Here is a 21,905-nt window from a genome sequence, read left to right as displayed (position 1 = left end):
TAGAAACACGATGTATACAAAAAGTATCTAACAGGTTACATATAATTTGTTATATTTATACAGTAGACTCCCACTTATCCGGACTCCTCGGAACCGAGGCCAGTCCGGATAACGGGTTTTCCGGTTAAACCGACGTCCCCAAAAACTTGTTAAAATTGTTTACTGTGATATTTGAATTAAATTTAGGAGAGCATTGTATTTATTTAGTAGACACGTGATCACTGGTCAAAAATCTTTCCCACGAGAGCAGTCGTTTCAGTACCGCCCACTTCCTGCCGATCTAGTGTGATGGTGCGCTGACTCGTCATTTGAAAATTCATCGTACAATTTAACCTCATTAAAAGTTTCTCTCAGGCTTATGAAAATTTAAAATGACCGCCATGTCGTACTGGGTTGAGATAGGGACCTCTATTTTTTGCTGATATTCTTCTTTAATAAAGGTCTTTAAAATGAGGTGTCACTCGATGGGGCTTTACATTTAAAATTGTTGAGCTACCCCCAAAATACTCCATTATGGGGTCCCAGGAAAAATTGGGATACCGTCCAAAAGGTGCAGTTTTAATTTTTATAAAGGTATGTGAAGTATAGTTTTCCTGGTGTCACCCATTACAAAGTTAACTTGGGGTATCCACACATTTGCCCAACCCTGTATAATGTGTATAAACATGATTTGATTTTGTGGCGTAAATTTGGTGGCTCAACGCAACTATGTCCATTTTCATTCAAAAACCCGGCAACAACTTTAACAAGAGATGGGCGTCTAGTGCTACTAATAGTAAAGGGTGTTACCTTTAAATGTGAGTATCTTCCGCTCAATTCGGTGAGATCAGCGACAAGATGGTGGAGGTTGTGTAGGAAGCTAGGAGCAAACCTCAGAGTGTACAGTACGCTGTTTAGGAAACACGTGTTCCCCAAGTTGCAGAGAGTTGCTACAGGGCTTACACCTAATCCCACCACAACAGACAATGTATTAACTCAATAATTGTATGAGAAAAGTCCTGGTAATATTTCTAGGGAGATGGAAATTCATAGCCAACCAGTAGAACTGAAACGATTACAGGAAGTAGACCTGAAGTAGAATCAGGTTATGAAGGACCGATGTAGACTCTGGATTGTCGTCTGCGTTATCAACAGCTGAAATTGGACAATTGTAGTGACGGAGTAGAGTGTTGAAAATATAATGGGAATCATAATTGAATTTTACATTCAAAATGTGTGTGCTGTCCCTGGTTTTTAAGACTATATATATTTCAAACTCTTCCAAAGTATTTAATAAGTTTCCTCTCCCACAGTAATGTAGAATGTCGAGACCGTCATTTATATCCAGCATATCATGGTTATTGTCAATAATATGTTGAGTGAATTTGGATTTCTGTAATTTTAGTGTAGCCTGACGATGGTGGAGTTAAAAAACCATGTTGCAAGTAAGTTTTGACACTACAATACATGTTAAGGATTATCTGACAAGGTACCTTTTTACCATAATTAGTCATAAAACGCAATCCTGGGGCTATCAAAATGATTTACAAGGGTATAACTATTAAAATAATGATGACGTGTGGCACTTCCTATTCTTATCAGAATCATTATTAAATTGCTATTGAAAACCAAAATTTATATTCATAAAATAGTCATAGTGGTTAATTGGATAGCTATGGCCGGGGCCAAATGAGGTGGTTTTGCCGCGCCAAGTTATGGGGGTTTCGTCAACATATTGAATCAAATGAGTGTGGCCACAAGAGGCGAAGTTTATCCGAGCCGCGTGAAGTTAAGTTCCCTTTGGAGGGGATGACACACAGTCTTATAAAAGACAAAAAAATAACGGTTCGACCGCGCGTTTGGTGCTCTTCTTCAGGCATTTCTAGTGGTTTTGAAAGAGTTTGTGGTTTGTGCATTTGTTTACCAATTATGTACAATGTTTGATATGGACAAGTTGATACGGTAATAACCAAAAAAACTCCCATCTATGGTTTCGCATTTGCTCGTTAAAGGTTTGACACACAAATGGGTTATCCGATATGAAGGGATGTACCCAGTGATTTCTGTTAACCTTTGGTTCCAGCTCACAAACAGCTTCTAATGCACGAGCTAACATAAGTGTTTCGTCCATGACTTCTACGAGTTAAATGGACTATGTTTTATTGCAGTACGTGGGCTGGGAAAAAACCAACAGAAAGCGGTTCACCCGCTCTGTGTGGCTGGACATTGATGGCGCGGCTTAACTTCGCACGGCAAAACCACCTTGTGTGGCCCCGGCCTAACATAAAAATGGCTGAAGAAGAAATACAGACACAACCAAACAAAGTTAGAGACAGGCAAATGACCATGCTGATCAATTAGTTACCTTCAGTGTTTAGACTGCTATCATCAGGAGAATGCGTCTTGTGGGTGTCCACCAGCCCTCCGTATCCATTCAGCATCACGCCTGCTGACCAAACAAACATCAGTAACGCCAGTTATGAGAAATGACACACAACAACAAAATCTCAATTCAGCCATTCAAACAACCAATATTTGACATAAGCCATTCACACTAACAATATGTGACGTAAGATATTCACGCCAACAATTTTTTACATCAGACATACATGTATATCTTGAAATCAACCATTCACGCTGACAACAATATGTCGCTTCAGATACTCACACTAATAATATCTGACATCAGACATTCACACCAACCACAATATGTCGTTTCAGACATTAACAACACCAACATTAGACATTTACAACAACAATATTATTGACATCAGCCCATTTACACCTACGATATGTGACTTAACATCCAGACAGATTAAGACCACAGGAAAAGAAATAACAATGGAAAGTCAAATTCATTATTTATTTGTCCAAACATAATCTGGAATTTCTTTACTTTGCCTGCCACATGGGCTTTTGCAAAAAGGTATCAAGGAAATTGAGGGATGATCTCAACAAAGGAAATTATGATGAGGAAACGAAGGATTGAAGAAATTTTACTTCAACAAATAATGTAAGAATTTGAATTTCTACCGCACTTGGTGATGTTTTACAACAAGGAATAAAAAAGGAACCATCAAGTGGGACATAAAATAATGTTTACAATTTGAATAATGATTTTTATTTAAATATATACATAATTAAGGTAAAGACTGACAACCACTGTGGCTCGGTTCTAAAAGGATAAAAGTTATTTTATGATGAGAAAAATACCTTTTTGTAACAGAACAAATAGACCTTTCTCCTTCTTATAAATCAACTTTTAAAAAATCAACACAAAATTGTCTCTACTTTTTAAAGAGGAAAACGCCAAGTCCTACTTTTAAACTAACAATCGAACAAAGACAAAGAAAAACAACCATGAGGTTCTAGGATTAAAACAAGAAAAACGATACGACTCAATCTTTTGAATACACAACAGAACCAATGAAAATTCAAAGTAAACTTCCAAGAAGATAAGACAAATAATAATAGAGAATTTGTTTTGAAATGTTTACGATCAATACAGAGACTGATCACAATCTTAAAACAAATTGTTACAAGTTACCACATTAGATATTTTATGTAAAAATACGACTTGCCAGAAAGAAGACCATTATGACCCACAGAAAGCAAAATATAATGATTAAGTTTTTACAAACAAACACAATGAAAAACAAATACTCATAAGGAAACAAATGAAGACATACAGGGTGAATTTTAATTTTTAAATGAGTTCCCCCCCTACTTTTTTCTACATTTCTTAAGATATCAACTTCGGACCACGTCAGATCATTGTAGTGTAGTAAGTACTTCATTTTGACTGGGTAAACATTTTTGGCCGCCATCTTGGATCCGCCATATTGGATACAAAGTTTTTTTTTTCAAATGTAAAGGTAGGGTTGTGACCCATTGTTTCAAGCTAGAATTTTACGCTGATTACAATGCCGCAATTAGTTTTTAAAAGTCTTGATCCGTTCTAAAGTTATGAGGAATTTTTATAACTTTATTTTCAGCCCATTTTAACATTGTGCATTTACAAATTAAGGCCATAATCCCAAAATAGTGCTAGATAAAGATAAGTATACACCACCATTCATTGTCGACCTATTATTACTTGGTTATGACGGAATTATTTTTTTGGCCGCCATCTTGGATCTGCCATTTTGAAATGTGATAAATTAATTTAAATATGAAGGTGGTGTTGTGACCCATCATTTTAGACTACTTTTTTATGCTGAATTTAATGCCGCAATCCGTTTTGCATTTTCATATTTGGTTTTTTGAAATATTGGAAATTCAAGTAAGATAATTTTAATATCTCATCAAGAAAGCCTGAGAAACAAAAACGGATTGCAGCATTGAGTTCAGCATAAAAAAGTAGTTCAAAATGATGGGTCACATCACCACCTTCATATTTAAATTAATTTATCACATTTCAAAATGGCAGATCCAAGATGGCGGCCGAAAAAAATAAATCCGTCATAACCAAGTGATAATAGGTCGACAATGAATGGTGGTGTATACTTATCTTTATCTAGCACTATTTTGGGATTATGGCCTTAATTTGTAAATGCACAATGTTAAAATGGGCTGAAAATAAAGTTATAAAAAGTCCTCATAACTTTAGAACGGATCAAGACTTTTAAAAACTAATTGCGGCATTGTAATCAGCGTAAAATTCTAGCTTGAAACAATGGGTCACAACCCTACCTTTACATTTGAAAAAAAAAACTTTGTATCCAATATGGCGGATCCAAGATGGCGGCCAAAAATGTTTACCCAGTCAAAATGAAATACTTACTACACTACAATGATCTGACGTGGTCCGAAGTTGATATCTTAAGAAATGTAGAAAAAAGTAGGGGGGGAACTCATTTAAAATTCACCCTGTATATTTTCAACCCTTACAAATTACTGCACACTTTGCACCGAACTGATGAAAATACCACCGCCACAGCAAACCTGCGGACTTAGCGAATTTCCATTTGCCTGATTGGATTTACACTAAAATGTCTCCTTAAAAATATCACATTTAGGCTATTCCCTATTTAAATAGAAATTGTTTAACGAGAACTTAGGTTTGCTGCAACTGGGAGGGTAATTTTGTTTGTAAAATGTTAATACTGTAGTTTAGTAAGAAATTAATGTAATTTCCAAATTGGGTCAAATCAAAATATGTTTATAAACAAGCAAACTACGACAGTTGACTTATTCTCCATAAGAATAACATGAGAATTTTAAATTTACAATTTTTTTGAATTTTTTCCGTAACCATTAGGCCAATAACGCTTCAATATACTAAATTCCGTTCCCATAGTCTGATCATGCTGGTTCGCGAACTCGTTTGAATAAATGTAGGTTTATACGTTTATACCAAATTCAATCAAATCATATCATTTTTGCTCGAGTTATCAAGCTAACAGATAGATATATATATGAATTTGAACGGATGGTGTTTTTGGCCTCTAGGGACCTCAAAACCAAAAATTAAATCGGTCCCGGGTCCACGTCTTACCACGAGTACTACGGTAATAGCTTATTCCCTATATGGGAAATTCGCTAAAAAGACTAAAAGAATCAAATTTTGTATTTGATTGGCTGTAAAAGATTTTGGTAGTGATTTTGATACAGAGTAGAAATCATAAATCTTTAAACTTAGGTAGCTAAATTATATACAGACCAGTTTAACCTCTAAAGTGAGTAAAAATTCAATGTAGACTATAGTGTATAAATTATACAACTTAATCCCACTATTTAAGAGTCTTCACCACCCCTCTAAAATAGGGCAAAACATGCCCTTTTGTTTAGCTACTTTCGATACTATTTGTCGTTACTGAATTTGGAAAAAAAGTGTTCTCTTGTAGTCAAAGCATGTAAAATACCTAAGTGCATCTCAAATAGATGTATTTTTATCCTAAGTATTGTTTACCCAAAGCTATAGAAACAATTTGAAAATCATTTTAAACTATGTAAGGTAGTAGAATGGCACAGTAACTCATATAAATAAAAAAAAAATTCAAAAGAATTTGATCAATAATGTGGGCTGAAGTGGCTAGATAAACCATGTTTTGGCTTGAATCATGCGGCTATTGTGTACTACTAGCCGCTTGCAAAATGTCAGGTCAGGCCATTCTTTACGTCTTGTCATTCATTGGATGACCTTGATACAATGACACACCCCAGCCACGGCCACCTTTTAACTACAGGCCGCGGCCTGGTAGAATTGACCACATCACAAGTGGTGTTGTTTAGTGTTAGACGTCCCATAAGATAACATGGCAGACAGGTGACATCAGCTCATTAATTCGCACTTTATCGATTTAAATTTAAATTTATGAACATAAATTTATTAAAATATTGAAAATAAAACATACAGAATTGAAAACCGAAACAATATGAATTAAAAATCTATATCTGGACATGTTAAGCGGAGTCAATATTGTCATAGTCCAGTAACCAATCATTCATAAATACACAAATACCATTAGCTGCTTTCAAACAAAACAGCTGTTACAACACCACTTGCGACGTTGCCACTTCGAAGGCCGCGGCCTGGAGTTTAAGGCGGCCGTGCTCCAGCCCCTAGAGCATAAGAGAGGTTATGTTTTTGTTTATAACCTCTGATTGTCACTGACAGTGATGCAACGAAACATTGGGCACGTTCTGGGAACAAGTACCGGTGCACCGGTGAATTACTCACCGGTACCGCCCTGGGGCAAGAGTCTTGGTATCCCAGAACGGTTAATCACCGGTTTACGGCACACATTGGATTATGATTTACACATCCACCTACTATTTGCTTTATAATATTTAAATCAAACAAACAGACTTGCCCTCACGTAATAAATTATTTGAAAATTATTTGTTTATCAGGTAATATCGAATTGAACAAATTATTCACTCATTACGTAATATAACCTATAAAACTTATGAACATTATTCGATGGACCCGCCATCTTGCCTTAGCTGCAAGCTGTTGTCCAAGAAACTGACCAATCAGAGGCCGCCGGTGTATTATGCACCGTACAATTTCTCCGGTGCATAAATCTTGCACCGGTGGAGGAAAAAGAGGAAATTTTTTTTAATTTTATTTATTTTTTTTTTTTAAAGAGGTTGGCGGCCTCTTTAACCATGCATTTGCCCGTCCACATAAACTAAGCGCCCGTGCGTGGATCGTTAACAGCAAAGCAAGAAGTGAGCCGGTACAGTACAAAGGTGAACTGTATTGATAAAATGTTATCGGCAGTGACCAGGATCCGAACCCACGACATCGCTGCATTGGGCCCAAAGTCCGCGACGCCACAGACTCACTAAATAGCTGTCTGCTACTTCTTCTACAGCTGCCCCGAGAACAAGAACAAAATTATTGGACCTGCTCTACTGATGCATTGGATAAGTTATTACAAATTATATTTATGTAGAAAATAAGTTGAATAATGCTTGGCTAAGTCAGGAAACAAGCGGGGAGCCCTTCTGGCTCACCTGATTATTGAAATGTAGGAAATCACAACTTAGTCGGTTGGGTGCCAGAACGACCCATTTTTTGCACCAGCGCGGCACCGGTGCACCGGTACATGTTCCCAGAACGCGCTCATTGTACCAAACACTAATTGCACCACTCAACAATTAAATTGGTGTGAAGAACTGATTAATTGAAATTCGAATCATTACAATTTCTCTTCTTCTCAATCCTTGAACCTCATTAGTCCGTTACTCGTGTTGTTATGAGTAAAACTATGCGGTTATGAAAGTAAACAATGCTGTTGTGTGAAACTTTTCAATTCTAAGAACTGAACTGAAACGGCTACTTCAAAAAAAGGGTCGTAGGTAAAAATGTTATTTTTATTTGTCTTGTTTTCGTGGCTAAGCCCCTATAATAATTGCTATTGTAAAGGCTTACCTTAGCAATTATATGTAAGCAATCCAGAGGCTAAAATGATTGAAATAATAATTATTTTTCATGATAACATCATTAAAGCAATTCAAGTATATAACAACATATTGATCCACCCTGGTTGACTCTCAAAGAGAAGAAATGATCTAAATAGGAAGAGCAGTGATGCTAGTGATTAAAATTCAAATGTGCGGCTCGATGTCCAAAGGTAGAGAAGTTTGCCGCTGTGTGTGTGTAGGTGCGGAGTCGTGTCTTTAGTAGTCGTTTGTGTACAATGTTTTCAGATTGGCGCACCTAATGACCCCGAGCTACCTGCCTGTCTAAACATCCTCCCCCCCCCAAGGCCATACCCACAAAACGCAACCACCCCAAGGGTGGTGAAGACTCTTAAGAATAAACCTGAAATTGGCTACATTCACTACATAACCTACAGAGGGGCAAACAGGTTAAACCAGGGCTCTTTTTATATTTAGAGCGGAGTGGTATTATGGAGTTTGGGTTAGCTATTTGTGATGGTCTCGTGGTCTGAGGTTTACTTCTGCTTCTTCTAGTTTTTTTAAAATATTTGTTGAGGATGACCATTTTGAAATATTTTATCAGGGTGTCCATTTTCCTGATATACTGTTCCTCAGTCAACAAATAATATCTTCTTCGATTTGACATAGAGGTTCCTTGAGGCATCCTTTCGACTACGAGGGAAAGATCCAATGTTTTGAAGATAGAAGAACTGGATTACTTAATCTTCGCCGCAGGCTTTTCTGAAAATATAACCAGAAATGTTAAATGTCGTGAAACTTGCATAGAATACTAAAATGTTGGATTAAAACTACTGCATAAATATTTTAGATGGATTATTGGCTTATACGTAAATAATTATGCTTACCAATGTGTTATTTTATATACTTACCATTGAGTTAGTAAGTATATATGATTATGTATACATAGGAACATACTGAATATAGTTAATGAATTGCAAATATTTGCCAAAAATATTGAAGTTCTCATGCACCTAACGGGAGGAGGTGAATTTCAACAAATAAAAATTATAAGGAAGAAGTAAGAGGGGAGTTCTGATTTAATAAAAAGTTATCCAGTAGAATACTGTATAAATGGAACATTAGAAATAGTTCCTGTCAAATTATCTGAAAAAATATCTCAATGTAAAGTATTAATTTGTTTTCTTATAATGATTCCCTTACAAGACAATGCACTGTCCTTGCTTGAAATCACAATTGGTATAGAGGTCAAAAAGCTGGGAAAGATGACAATTGTAAATTAAAAACCCCTAAAAATATATGTTATTTTGTAAATTGGTTTAACTACAAAAACTTACTATAAGTCTGCAATAATGATATATTTCCATTTAAGTAAATTAGACAAAACTTGTGACAGCTATCATAAGAACAATTTAGATGTTAAGAAAGTTAAGAATGAATGTCCCCACCAAACAAGAGAAGGCTGAAACCTGCAACTCATTTAAAATAAAATCATACCACAATACGTTCAACAATCAAATACAATAAAGTTATAGGCTACTATCTCCGACAGTTTATATTAAGCCAGGTTACTCATCTGTCTGTCAAAAAGTTCCAAAAAGTATATCTTGATTGATACTTATATTTTAATTAATCAATCGATCCCAGATCCTGAAACGTGTGAACTTTGTTTTTTACTGATCACTATAGAAAATGTCCGCAATAATCCTCAAAAAGTAATCATACAACTCATCTTTAGTCAAGTTAATCGCCAACCCCGTGTTTGTAAACTATCTGCTTGTTTAAGCAAAAGGTTTTACACTTTAAACCCACACCTCAACAAATCAGCAGAACGCCTTCAAATCTAGTATCAACTGGAAGAAAGCTTAGTTAAATACAGATGTATTGATTGGAACTGACTGACAGAAAATTATGTAAACTAGCTTATTTCAGTAAATTAACTTGCACTCACTATACTTGGTTCGGATTATTAGTCAATTGAGTTTGAATAAAAAATGTATAGCAAATAAAATTCTGACAAGATAAAAATGGGATGCAATTTAAATAATTTCTTTTTGCTTTATCTGCAAAAGCTGAAAACACTTGGTAAAACCATGCATTTTACCAAGTAAAATACATAAAATTAAAAATATTTCAACAAAGGTGCAACAAACAAAAGGATCCAATCATTAAGGTAGTAGATATAATACAGTATTATAATTTATTTTTTCTATATAGCAATAAATATATTGTAGTATTAAATAATAATAGCTTAATTATTACAACATGCACTATGCAGTGATATTAGCTGAATGACTACCAAATGCACTATGCAGTGATATTAGCTGAATGACTACAAAATGCACTATTCAGTGATATTAGCTGAATGACTACAAAATGCACTATTCAGTGATATTAGCTGAATGACTACAAAATGCACTATTCAGTGATATTAGCTGAATAACTAGAACATGCACTATTCAGTGATATTAGCTGAATGACTACAAAATGCACTATTCAGTTATATTAGCTGAATGACTACAAAATGCACTATTCAGTGATATTAGCTGAATGACTACAAAATGCACTATTCAGTGATATTAGCTGAATAACTAGAACATGCACTATTCAGTGATATTAGCTGAATGACTACAACATGCACTATTCAGTTATATTAGCTGAATGACTACAAAATGCACTATTCAGTGATATTAGCTGAATGACTACAAAATGCACTATTCAGTGATATTAGCTGAATGACTACAACATGCACTATTCAGTGATATTAGCTGAATGACTACAAAATGCACTATTCAGTGATATTAGCTGAATGACTACAAAATGCACTATTCAGTTATATTACCTGAATGACTACAACATGCACTATTCAGTAATATTAGCTGAATAACTAGAACATGCACTATTTAGCGATATTAGCTGGATTACTAGAACATGCACAATTCACTATTCAGTGATATTAGCTGAATGATTACAACCATTGACTATTAGATACTGAAGTAGGCATCCCATCTATCTGGAACAGCTGTCGCCAATTTTCTTATTAAAAAAGAACATAGGTATGTGAGCCAGTCACAGGATGGATAGGGTCTGAAGTTCTATTTTCTACCTTATTTATTGTTGCTGACCAAGTTGATGGGTCATAACAGTTGCAAAAGCTCACCATAAGTCATTCCATTTGTTTTACTTTGTCATATGTGTATGAAACATGTCAACAACAACAACAACAACAATGTTTGAGCAAGTACAGTAAAAGAATGAACTGTACTGATCAATTTTAGGTGGCGGCATCCGGATGCCAATCCAAAACATCGCTGCCAGAGATCCGTAATCCGTGGCACTGCTTATTCACCACAAGATTGTATTGAACAACTACCTCTACTAGCCATACAATAATTGATCTGGTAACTTTCAACATTTCTCAATATTTCTAATCTTAATCTCTTGGATATAAGTTCAACTAAACAGTCTTTTTTCAAGTAACTTACTTGGATCTGTATCTATGTGAGGACTAAAACATTTACTGCAAAATGATCTTTTGTTTCGATAAGTGTATTCAGCAAACAATGTACGTAACTATCTAGTGTAAAAATAGGCCTACAATTTAAAATATTGAATTCAACATTAGATAAAATCATTTTTCTAACACTTAAAATGTTGTTAACATACAGAAAAGAAGCAAAAGAACAGACACAATAAGCAGGCACATCATACAAAGGAAAAAGTGAGCAAAGATTAACTATACCCATACATAGTGTAAAAATAGGTTAGCAAGCAAACACATAAAATTTACAGGAACTAGTGATTATGAGACAAACACATTCTCATGCAAAAACTTGATGAATGCATCGGTGAATCATTCGTCTTGTACTTAACTTGAAGATGTGAAGTTTTCTGTATCCTTGGAACCAACTTCTATACCAGACAGCGGTGTCTCCCTTCTTGTTGTTCATTTTTAAATATAGTAATACGTAGGCCTACACTTTTTCATCAAACAGCAAAACGTCCCTTTTACAATATCTCAGCAATACCAGAAAAACAGGCAACATTGTCGTTTGTTCTGATTAATTTTTGCTGAAGATGTTGCCATCACTTCGGAATCCCAAGGTCCATAAACACCTCAAACTCAAGGTAATAAAAGTTTAAACATCTTAGGATTGTACATTACCATAATATCCTCATTATACAGGGTGTCCATAAAAAACGTTTCAGGACTTTGGGAAATGGATCCCCATACTAGAAGGAAGAAAAAAGTTTATGGGAAGGTATGTCCGAAAATGCATATTTACCCAGATATCCGCCATTTTGTTTTTTATACAAAAATATTTTTATCTGTGAAGTTTTTTATTCGATGATTATGAAACTTGGTTAACATGTTACCATACACAAGACCTATTATAGAAAAAATAATAAAGTTGTTCCGATTGTAAATTTCAAAATGGCGGCCGTTTGAATTTTTCTAACTTAAATGACTCGAAAACGGCTAATTCTATGAAAAAATGTCAAGAATACTTTTTTTTAGCATTTTTAATTGCCTATCAAACATTACCAAGATCAAAAAGATCGGACAAAAGATAACTGAAATATTACGTTTTTTCTGTAAAAATAAGGCAAAGTTAGTCGGGGAAACCGTAATTTTTGCCTTATTTTTACAGAAAAAACGTAATATTTCAGTTATCTTTTGTCCGATCTTTTTGATCTTGGTAGTAGTAAGTAGTAGGTCTTATTAAGACCTACTATCATTAGAAATTATACTAAAAAATCATTAACCGTTTCAAAATGGCGGCCATTTAAAATATTTGATGCCAAATTTCACGAAAACCATTAACTTTACAAAAAAATTGCAAGAGACAAAAAAGTTTGTAAATTTTATGTAGTTTTCAATGATACCTGATTTGTTAAGATTGGATAAATAATAACAGAGAAACGTGTTGTTTTCTAAATGTATGACCACTTTTCTCCATTTAAACAATGCTAATACTCCTTTTACGTTGTTTAGCATTGTTTAAATGGAGAAAAGTGGTCATACATTTAGAAAACAACACGTTTCTCTGTTATTATTTATCCAATCTTAACAAATCAGGTATCATTGAAAACTACATAAAATTTACAAACTTTTTTGTCTCTTGCAATTTTTTTGTAAAGTTAATGGTTTTCGTGAAATTTGGCATCAAATATTTTAAATGGCCACCATTTTGAAACGGTTAATGATTTTTTAGTATAATTTCTAACGATAATAGGTCTTAAGATTAACATTTTTGCAAAATATCAAAGCTGTATCTCAAACCGTTTAGGAGTTATTAGTTTTTTTTGTAAAAAACACATAAATACCGACAGTCGGTAAACTAGACACCACAGACCCATGTTCCTATGGTGAAATGTGTTTGTATTGACCTAAGGAATAACGCTATATACAAGTGTCCAGAGAGTTACGGGACACCCTGTATAGTAAACCCAAGCAGCAACTAATTCTATATAATTACAATCTAAAAATATTTTTTATTACTCTACATATAAAACTTTATCATTCACATAAATTAATTTTCTCAACCTAGACTTACTGAACAAAACCGACTCATTAAACTTTTCCAAGAATTCCAGCTTTAACTTTTTTATCTTTCGTAGTATTAAACTCCTACATATAATGCCTACATACACTGCCACTTTGTTTGGTTATAGAGAAAGCAAAGAAAGAAACCTTTAAAAACTTACACACAAATACATGGTCTCAAATCATATTGTATAACAATGTGTTTTAAATATCACTACTCATAGATATGAAAAATTCAATAATCAATTTTACAAAGTTAAGTTTTTTAATATTTTCAAAAATATTTGCAAGATTTAAAGACTGAAATTTTATTTAGAACAAAAATCATAACAGTAAAAAATGTTTTAAAGCCCAATACGTCCCTTTGTAAAAAAAAAAAAAAAAAAACAAGAACACATATCTAGACAAAAAAATTATAAAAATGTATATTTGATAATAATTGTTTAAATTATTGTTATACAGAGTTAGAATAGATTTACAGTCACTTTAAGAATTAAAGTCATAATTTATGGTAATAATCTGATACGTCTATGTTTGTTGGTTATTTCAACTCAAAGAAACAACTGTCCAAAGAAAATTAGAATAATACTTATCTGCCCTTATTTTGAGGAGGAGTTAAGCCCTTAAGTTTGAAAAAAGCTAAGCCATTTGTATTGCATTTTAAAAACCATTTAATTAAATTAAAATTATGTTTTGATAACTTTGAAACAGTCAAGTACTTATTACTGATGCTTGTTATTGTTGTTGAAGCAATCCAGGCACATTGCAGGATGATCCGGACAGGTTCTACAAAAGGTATTGACCCATTTGGCTCCTTTCCTGACTTTCTTTGTTCCCTCCTCATCTACAAGAGCTGATTTGACACTGTTTCTGGAGATAATACCAGCTTTGTTGACGTTTGCAAACATTATCACTTGATTTTAGGAAATTTCAGGCAACACCCCTAACATCACCAATGTTAGCGGCGATTTGATAGGCTTGCTAACATTCGTGAAATCACCATTAGAATCTTCAACGTCCTCAGCATTATTAATAACATCACCAACATTTTTTTTTGTCCTAGGACGCTAGGCACGAGTTCGGGATTGTTTGTCACATTACTTCAGGCTAGACCTAGGGGTTGCGGCATTATCACTTAGAAAAAATCCATTGGTGATCTTCAGTGAAATTTATGGCAATATTGCTAGCTGCTTTAATGTTTGCAGCAACATTTAGAGCTTTTTCAACAACATCGCTAGCTTTGATGATCTTCATAGGCCCTAGTGACATAGTTGGCTTCGTACTAATGCCTTAAAAAAAATTTACAGTTTCCGAAGTTTAATTTAGGATATGCAGATTGTCGTAATAGCAGGGCTCTACTGTAATTATTTATTCAAAATTATATTTTTATATTTTTAACAAATGTATTTTTAAGTCATATTTTGGTAAATCTGTATGATATCAATGAATAACCAGGACTTGTCATAATTTTGGTAGGCTACCAAAATCTTCAAAACTAGATATGATTTCATCAATTAAACATTTGTTTATTTTTTAAATCGACTAATTGAAAACTGAAAACAATTTGAATTACTGTTTCTGCCAAACTAGACGGTTTTAAGCACTTGATCTACCCATGGGTCAGCAAAAATTATAATAAGTATCAGTAGGCTACCTATGTATCTCAGGATAAATTATTATTAAAAATTAAAAAGAATTTGTTGTCCAATAAAAAAAGTTTGTAAGATCGACACAATCCAAAATTTGATAACATAAACGTAGCACAAGTTCTGAGGCTTGTAGGACAGCTTGTATTGCTGAAACCAACATTTGAAATACATAACTTGTGGACACACCATACTGCATGGTGAACATGGATTAGAGTCAGGGATTACAAAATTAAAATAGAATGGGCATATAATTCAAGAACAATTTCAGGTTTTCAAGGTTCCAAATTACTAAATTAAAACTTTTTAAGAAAAAAAAATAGGGAACTGGCTTACTTGTAACCTTCCTGTACATAATAAAGCGTTTTAAGAATCAAAATTAACACACAAAACAATTCAAAAGAATAAAATGTAACTTATAAAAACCTTTTTAGATTGTGAAAGCCGTTCACAGTTATTTATTTTAGGGTCAGTTTGAAACAATGATTGCCTTACAAAAAACTAAACTTCAGAATAACAGCACCGTTGTGAGAATTTCATTCAATCGTATCAATATTTGTGTGGTTATTTTCTGTGGTTGTGGAACTACTTAAGTGTCATCATACCCAGCATTCGTTGTAGGCCTAACATCCGTGATTTCTTGAGATTACAGTGATATCCATGAGGAGAATAAACATATGGCGATTATTGGCGGACTTTATAGGTGATTAGTAGATATTGGCAAGGAAAATCTAAAGTACTTTACTACAGGCTTGATATGTAAATTCTTGACATTGTAAAGACATTGTAAATAAAGTCTGCATCTTCCCCATTGAACCTTAGGTAATTTAATTAAAAAATAAAACTATGTAGTCACAAGCCCATACCTGCATCTATTGGCGTTGCCATAGGATAACAATATTTATAATGAGTGTCTGCAACTTCTTGGCAGAGTCGTATTCTCTTCAATGGCGGTGAACTTGGATCAACACCTAAGATAGTCATTTTTTCCTTCCCTGAAAAAAAACAACATGTTAACTTGATTAACCGGTTCATAAAATACATGAAAGATTCATAAGGCACTGTTCAAGACATCATTGATTTTTCTGTTTTTGGGTTCTGGCTAGGTTATCAGTATCCTACAATAAGATCAAGTAAATTGACTACCGTAACCTAAACCTACATAGGGACTAGAGCACTGAGCCAGGGTTACATCTGGCATCAACCTTTAATTTACTTAGGAAATTTGGTACTTCGGTATTATTCCGCCCATTGTCAGGCCACCCTTATACAGCACGCCACAGCGGTTAGGTTGGGTTATCATAGAAAGTACCGGTATGACTCATCTGGTATCCTTCGATTTATAAATACACGAGGAAAGTCCTACAAACATATTTATGATAACCCAACCTAACATAACCGCCGCAGCGAGCTGTAAAATAAGTGACCTCCGTATAATACTAAAGTACCGGAAATTTAGCAAACAATCAAATTGAGTAGAACCTTTTCTCAAATGTTAATCAACGTGCTGATTAACTTAAGAAGTGTACTTCTTATAACTTTAGCTCATGTCCCTAGGGAAGTAGCTATTATCGTAGGTGGCACGGTAAGGCCTAGGCCCTGGAATTACTTTTTGATGTCCCCAGAGGCTTAAAACACTAATTTATTAGTTTATTTTATTTTATATTCACCTTGTGTGCAGGGTTGCTACCTTAGGTTAGGAAAAAAACAGGACATAACCCCCCCCCCTCCCCCCCGGATTAACATAGGCTTAAATACTCACCACTGACATTAGGAATTTCAGATAACAAATAAAAGAAGCACAATTTTAGGCTGAAAAGAATGGTATGCCTATATCACTTATAGTTCAAATGTAACAAAGAGTATCAATCTGATAGGTAAAAAACAAATTGTGCTCTTGGGATTAAAATCTCTGTATTTTGTCTTTATCTTGTCTAGATTATTCTCTCATTTATATTCTTCACATTTTGCACTAAAAGTCATTTTGTCATCCAAACATTTTACTTCCTTATGCTAAAAATAAAATCTATTTACATAAAAGGTCCAAATAAAACTCGAAAATGTCATAATATATTATTCAGCGCATACTAAGTCAGAATCAGCGCGAAAATAGTCAGAATCACTCCCCGCTGCTGCCCTGTTATTCAAACTAGACCTCCCTCTAATGGTTGGTCTCCAAAAGTGGTTCATTTTGTGGAAACATGCGGGATGTACTCCCCCCTTTCAGCCTGGGCAGTAAAAATGGCTTCTAGACTTTGCCTTTAGCAGCACACACAAGACATCTACAGAGTTTTACACCTGGAAGCCGAGTAAGTATAAGACCGTTAACCCCTCCAGGGCCAGGCATGGGGTTCTCATCTTGCTGGACAGAAACTTCATCCCCCTCAACTAGAGACTCTATACTTACAATAAAGTCATGCCTATTCAGTGGCTTGTCGGTATTTTTGGAATAGAGAATCCATGTGTCAAAAAGTGCCACGTCTGTAATGTTGTCATAAATTCTCTTTCAGTATATTTTTGTTTGCCTGGAACCTGATACATGGTAAATCTTATGAGTCTACTCCCCCCACGTTTAGATTGTACTTATGGATTAGAATTGGCTTACGTGTTTGTCTCCCACTCTTACTCGTTACAATGTCTTTCTGCTTGTAACCTACCAATAAAATGTCTTTTCCCCCAAAATAAATGCTTTTTGCAAGGGTTCTGATTTAGTTTCAATTACCTTTTTTGAAAGATTTTACTTTTTATTTACTTACTGTCCCAGTAAGGCAGGCCTATGTTTTGTGATCTAATAACTTTTGTGTAACCAGTAGCTTAGTATAGTAAGTTAATTGTCTATGAACAAATGGCATCCCTTTCCTAACAAACTACACTTTCTCATCAAATGCATTTAACTACCTTAAATTGTGTAAAAGGGTCATCTCCATCTTGGCCTTGTAAAAAGCCCTTGCCAGGATAAAGGTCAGTGTGTAAAACATTTAAATGCGGCCAAAACCCAAGAAATCATGTTTAGCCTTAATAAAAATGTTTCCAGTGACGAGTCTGATATTTATTTAGCCTTATTGCCCGTAAACTTTAGGCTACTATTATGACGTTCATCCATTGCATGTGTTGTACATAGCGTTAATGATGAATAAAAATTCTTGATTCTTGTCTGTAAGACTGCTGGGTTTCACCCTGGATTCGGAGCTTGCGTGGGATGACCACACAGATGCACTTTGTGTAAAATTAAGTAGAGTAAGACATATCTTGAGGAAGTTGACCTCTGAACTACCTTTTAACTTTTTGAGACTTGCTTTCTTTTCTTTTTTCCAGGCCCATATTGTATATGGCACACTCCTGTGGGGTCACTCCCCGCATGCTCAGAAAGTACTGCTCCATAAAAGAAAGGCTATCCGAATAATATGTCAGGTTCGCTATCTGGAGCATTGTAGACATTTGTTTGCTGAACTTCGCATTATGACTGTTGTGTATGTCTATATTTACCAATCTTTGTTAGCTATTAAGGACATGGAAGAAGATCTTGTTTGTAACAAGGATGTCCACTCATATCTCACGAGAAATAGAAGTAATGTAGGCTACATTTAAGTAGCAATAGATTGAGTAAAACTAATAACTGTTTTCTTATTACAGGCATAAAGTTTTACAATGCTCTCCCGGAAAGTGTTCGGTCATTGCGGAAGTCAAAATTTACTAAATTGTAAAAGATTGGCTCAAAACAAATCATTTTTATAAATCTGTTGAATATTATGATGCTCTGAAGGCTGGCCATTGCTTTAATTTGTAATTTTATTTATATACTCAGGTCCTATGTGTCACAATTTCATTTTCTTTTGTTTTTTTGCCATAACTTCATGGTTTGCTGCTTTGTTTGCTGTGTGAGATTAACTAATTTCAGCATGGTTTGTAATGGTGAACATTTAATTTAATTATATGAATTTGTTTGTTTTATTTTTAGCATAGTTTTGACGTTACCTATTGTATTTATTACTGAATGGTATAATAAATCTTTTAAATCTCTCTTGAATCCCTACCCAGTCTTGCAGTCTCAAATTTCAAATTTTTTGATACCGAATCTGTCATGTCGTTTGTTGGGCATATACTTGATGTAAACACACCTATTCTTCATGCCTATCATTGATTTGTCAAGAGATATATGTTCTGTTCTGGAATGAAATAGGCCTATTTCTTGAATGCTGCATTCATTAAATCCAAGAAAAATCTTACATTATACCAAGGATTGTGGTTAGGTTGGTCTTTAGGAATAAAACGAAGAGATCTGACTTGCACCATCGACCGTATAGCTTCAAACCTATTTACGGACATAACACTAGAGAAAAAAGGTGTCGCTTGAGATTTAGACTTGCTCCAATCGTCTGTTATATTTTTCTTCTTGATCAACCCCATATTGAGTACCAGTGCAACATATTTTTTTATCTCCCTTTGTCACATCGACCCACCTAGTTAGCCTACTCTTAGGCCCAAGCACTCCAGAGTTTCTCTATGTATTTATAATTTTGTTAGCATAGGCATTTGTATTCCTAACTATCAGCAGCCAAATAAGATTATTAAAAAAAGATAGAAGTATTCAATAGGGTTACTACTACGGGGCGGGCAATTTATAATTCCTGGGTGTCTTACTTCAAACTTTTCCTCTACATCAAACTCCCATTCAGGTGGATGTATTCTTATCCATATAGGATTCAAGTTTACATTTATGGGCCCATTAATGGTCCAGGGGGAACATCAGGATCATTAGGTGCAATTTCAGGAACTGCAATGTTTGCAGCTTCAATTTGTCTAGGTCTACTGTAGGCCTAGGCCTAGGAGGCTGACTCACCTGAGGTGCTGGAATTTCTAAAGATAGGGTAGGCCTAAGTTACAATTGGAAATTTCATTTATTGCCTGTTCAACATCAATAATTGAAGTATCAATAAGTAGTCTTCAGGTCCAGGATTCCAGATTTCCCCACTTCCAGATGAAAAATCAAGAAGGGATTCATCGATTCAACGGAGCTTTCATTATTTTCACACACACCGTTCTGACCAATGTCACTATCAGGATCGTCGGCATCAATACATTTTGTATGGCACTTAAATTGCTTAGTTCACTCATTTATAGATACTTTTTCTTTTATTATGTTCTGATAAGACAAAAACACTGCATAGGAATTAATTGTCATACTACAACAGTGTAATTGTCAGACAACAGTCAATGCCGGCAGACGACAGCTGACTAGCAAGGCAACAATTCACAAAATCCAAAGACGTATAAAACGGATAAATTTCACTTTTGGTTTGCCGACTGCCTTCTAAATATAAACGGACTCTTTCCCTTCATCACTATATAAAAATCATTCTAATCGGCCGACGATTATTGATGTCATGGCTGTTATAGTGACGCGCTGTAACAGGTATCGACTTTAGCGTTTTAAATAGGGTTAAAATAGACGCGAACGCGACTCGTAGCGGATAGAAGTTAAAGAACAAGTACCGGTACAGCTTTAAAAGGTATGCCTGAGCTATGGGAGGACTGCAAAAAACTACTAAGTCTAGGCTATCTCCAAAAAATTACAACGTTTGCATTTTTACTTTGACAAAACTTTTGTTTAAGTTGAGTTACTCTTTTGAGATACCAAACAGCTGGTTAAAGTAAAGCAAGTACGAATACGTAGCTGCGGTAAAAATCCGTTACGTTCCCACAACTCTATTTTTTCCAATTAAGCCTACACTTCTATAGGCCTAGGCCTAACTTATTGAAAATTTTGGAAAAGGTTTTTGATCACACGTCATATAGCCTAAATTTGGAGAAAAGACATAAAATATTACAGTACCGTATAACCTTTGACTATTAATACAACAACTAGACATTCCATCCCCATGTTAAAGTTGTAGCCAGGTTTTTAATAAAATTTGTCTTAGTTGATGTGAGCCACCTACAGATTGCGCTGATCTAAATTACTGATTTCTGCCAAATAGGCTACACGATGGTTTTTACCAAGTCAAACTGGTGGAATGACTTATTATGAGCTATAGCAACTGTTGGGACCAAGCAACTATGTCAGTAACAAAAATTAAGGTACAAAATAGAGTTTTAGACTCTAGCGCAATCTGTGACTGGCTCACACAACTAGCCTACATTCTTTTTTAGTAAAAAATTGGCGACGGCTAATCCATAGAGATGAGATGTCTTTTTCAGTATCCAATAGTCAATGGTATAACTAATTACTGTACTGCAAATTTTAAGTTGTCCAGTAAGTTTGATTGGTTAGGTTAGATAACACTGTTCTAACCTAACCCAACCAAACTTCTCGAAAAGCTTAACATTTGTTTTTAAGTGACTGAACTAAAATTATTGTTATGTAATTGTTGCCACAAAGTCAACAGTGATTCATAACCGCAGGTCACTACTGGCGATGCTAGAGTATATTCTACTATTTTGTGTGTTTTCTCCAATTTTAAATAGGTAACGTGTGATCAAAAACCTATTCTAAATAGGCTATTGTATTTTTCATAATTTATTACCTAAAAAAGGTTTCAATAAGTTACCTATAGAAGTTTTTGGAAAAAATAGAGTTGTGGGCACGTAACGGATTTTGACCTATAGCCTACTTACTAAGCTGCTAATAAACTGATAATAGTGTAGGCCTATCCGAATTATAAGGAGATAAGCTTACTTTAACTGCATAGCTTCTAGGCTTATATCAAGCTAGGTTAATTAAAAGTGTTATTTCTCAAGATAGCTTAACTTAAACCCGCTAATTTCAGTGTCTATTTTAAAAATAATTTTCCAGGGCAGGCCCCCAGGGTTTAGCCAAAGTCTAAGTTAAATCTAGTGTCAACAAATTTTGGTAACCTTAT

The 21,905-nt window shown here is 34.7% G+C and overlaps 1 protein-coding gene across 4 annotated transcripts in view; it reads right to left on the bottom strand.

The window, feature by feature from the left end:
- The window catches only part of LOC128998419 (ubiquitin carboxyl-terminal hydrolase 1-like), a 36,648-nt gene that overhangs the window by 13,920 nt on the left and 823 nt on the right, over nt 1–21,905 (bottom strand). For 3 of the 4 annotated variants that reach the window (XM_054424540.1, XM_054424538.1, XM_054424541.1), the window contains exons 2-4: nt 15,912–16,040; nt 2,345–2,428; nt 790–944 (exon numbers count right to left, since the gene is read on the bottom strand). In XM_054424540.1, coding sequence (XP_054280515.1) covers nt 790–944; nt 2,345–2,428; nt 15,912–16,029 — 357 coding nt within the window. In that variant the 5' untranslated portion in view covers nt 16,030–16,040. The remainder of the gene's footprint in view (nt 1–789; nt 945–2,344; nt 2,429–15,911; nt 16,041–21,905) is intronic. The other variant, XM_054424539.1, reaches the window with a different exon arrangement.

The sequence above is a fragment of the Macrosteles quadrilineatus genome, unplaced genomic scaffold, assembly GCF_028750875.1.
Source record: "Macrosteles quadrilineatus isolate MER2022 unplaced genomic scaffold, UCM_ALF_1.0 Scaffold_7__1_contigs__length_78375512, whole genome shotgun sequence".
In the NCBI taxonomy this organism is placed as follows: Eukaryota; Metazoa; Arthropoda; class Insecta; order Hemiptera; family Cicadellidae; genus Macrosteles; species Macrosteles quadrilineatus.
The sequence above is the reverse complement of the archived record's forward strand: the minus strand, read 5'-3'. Positions and strand labels throughout refer to the sequence as shown.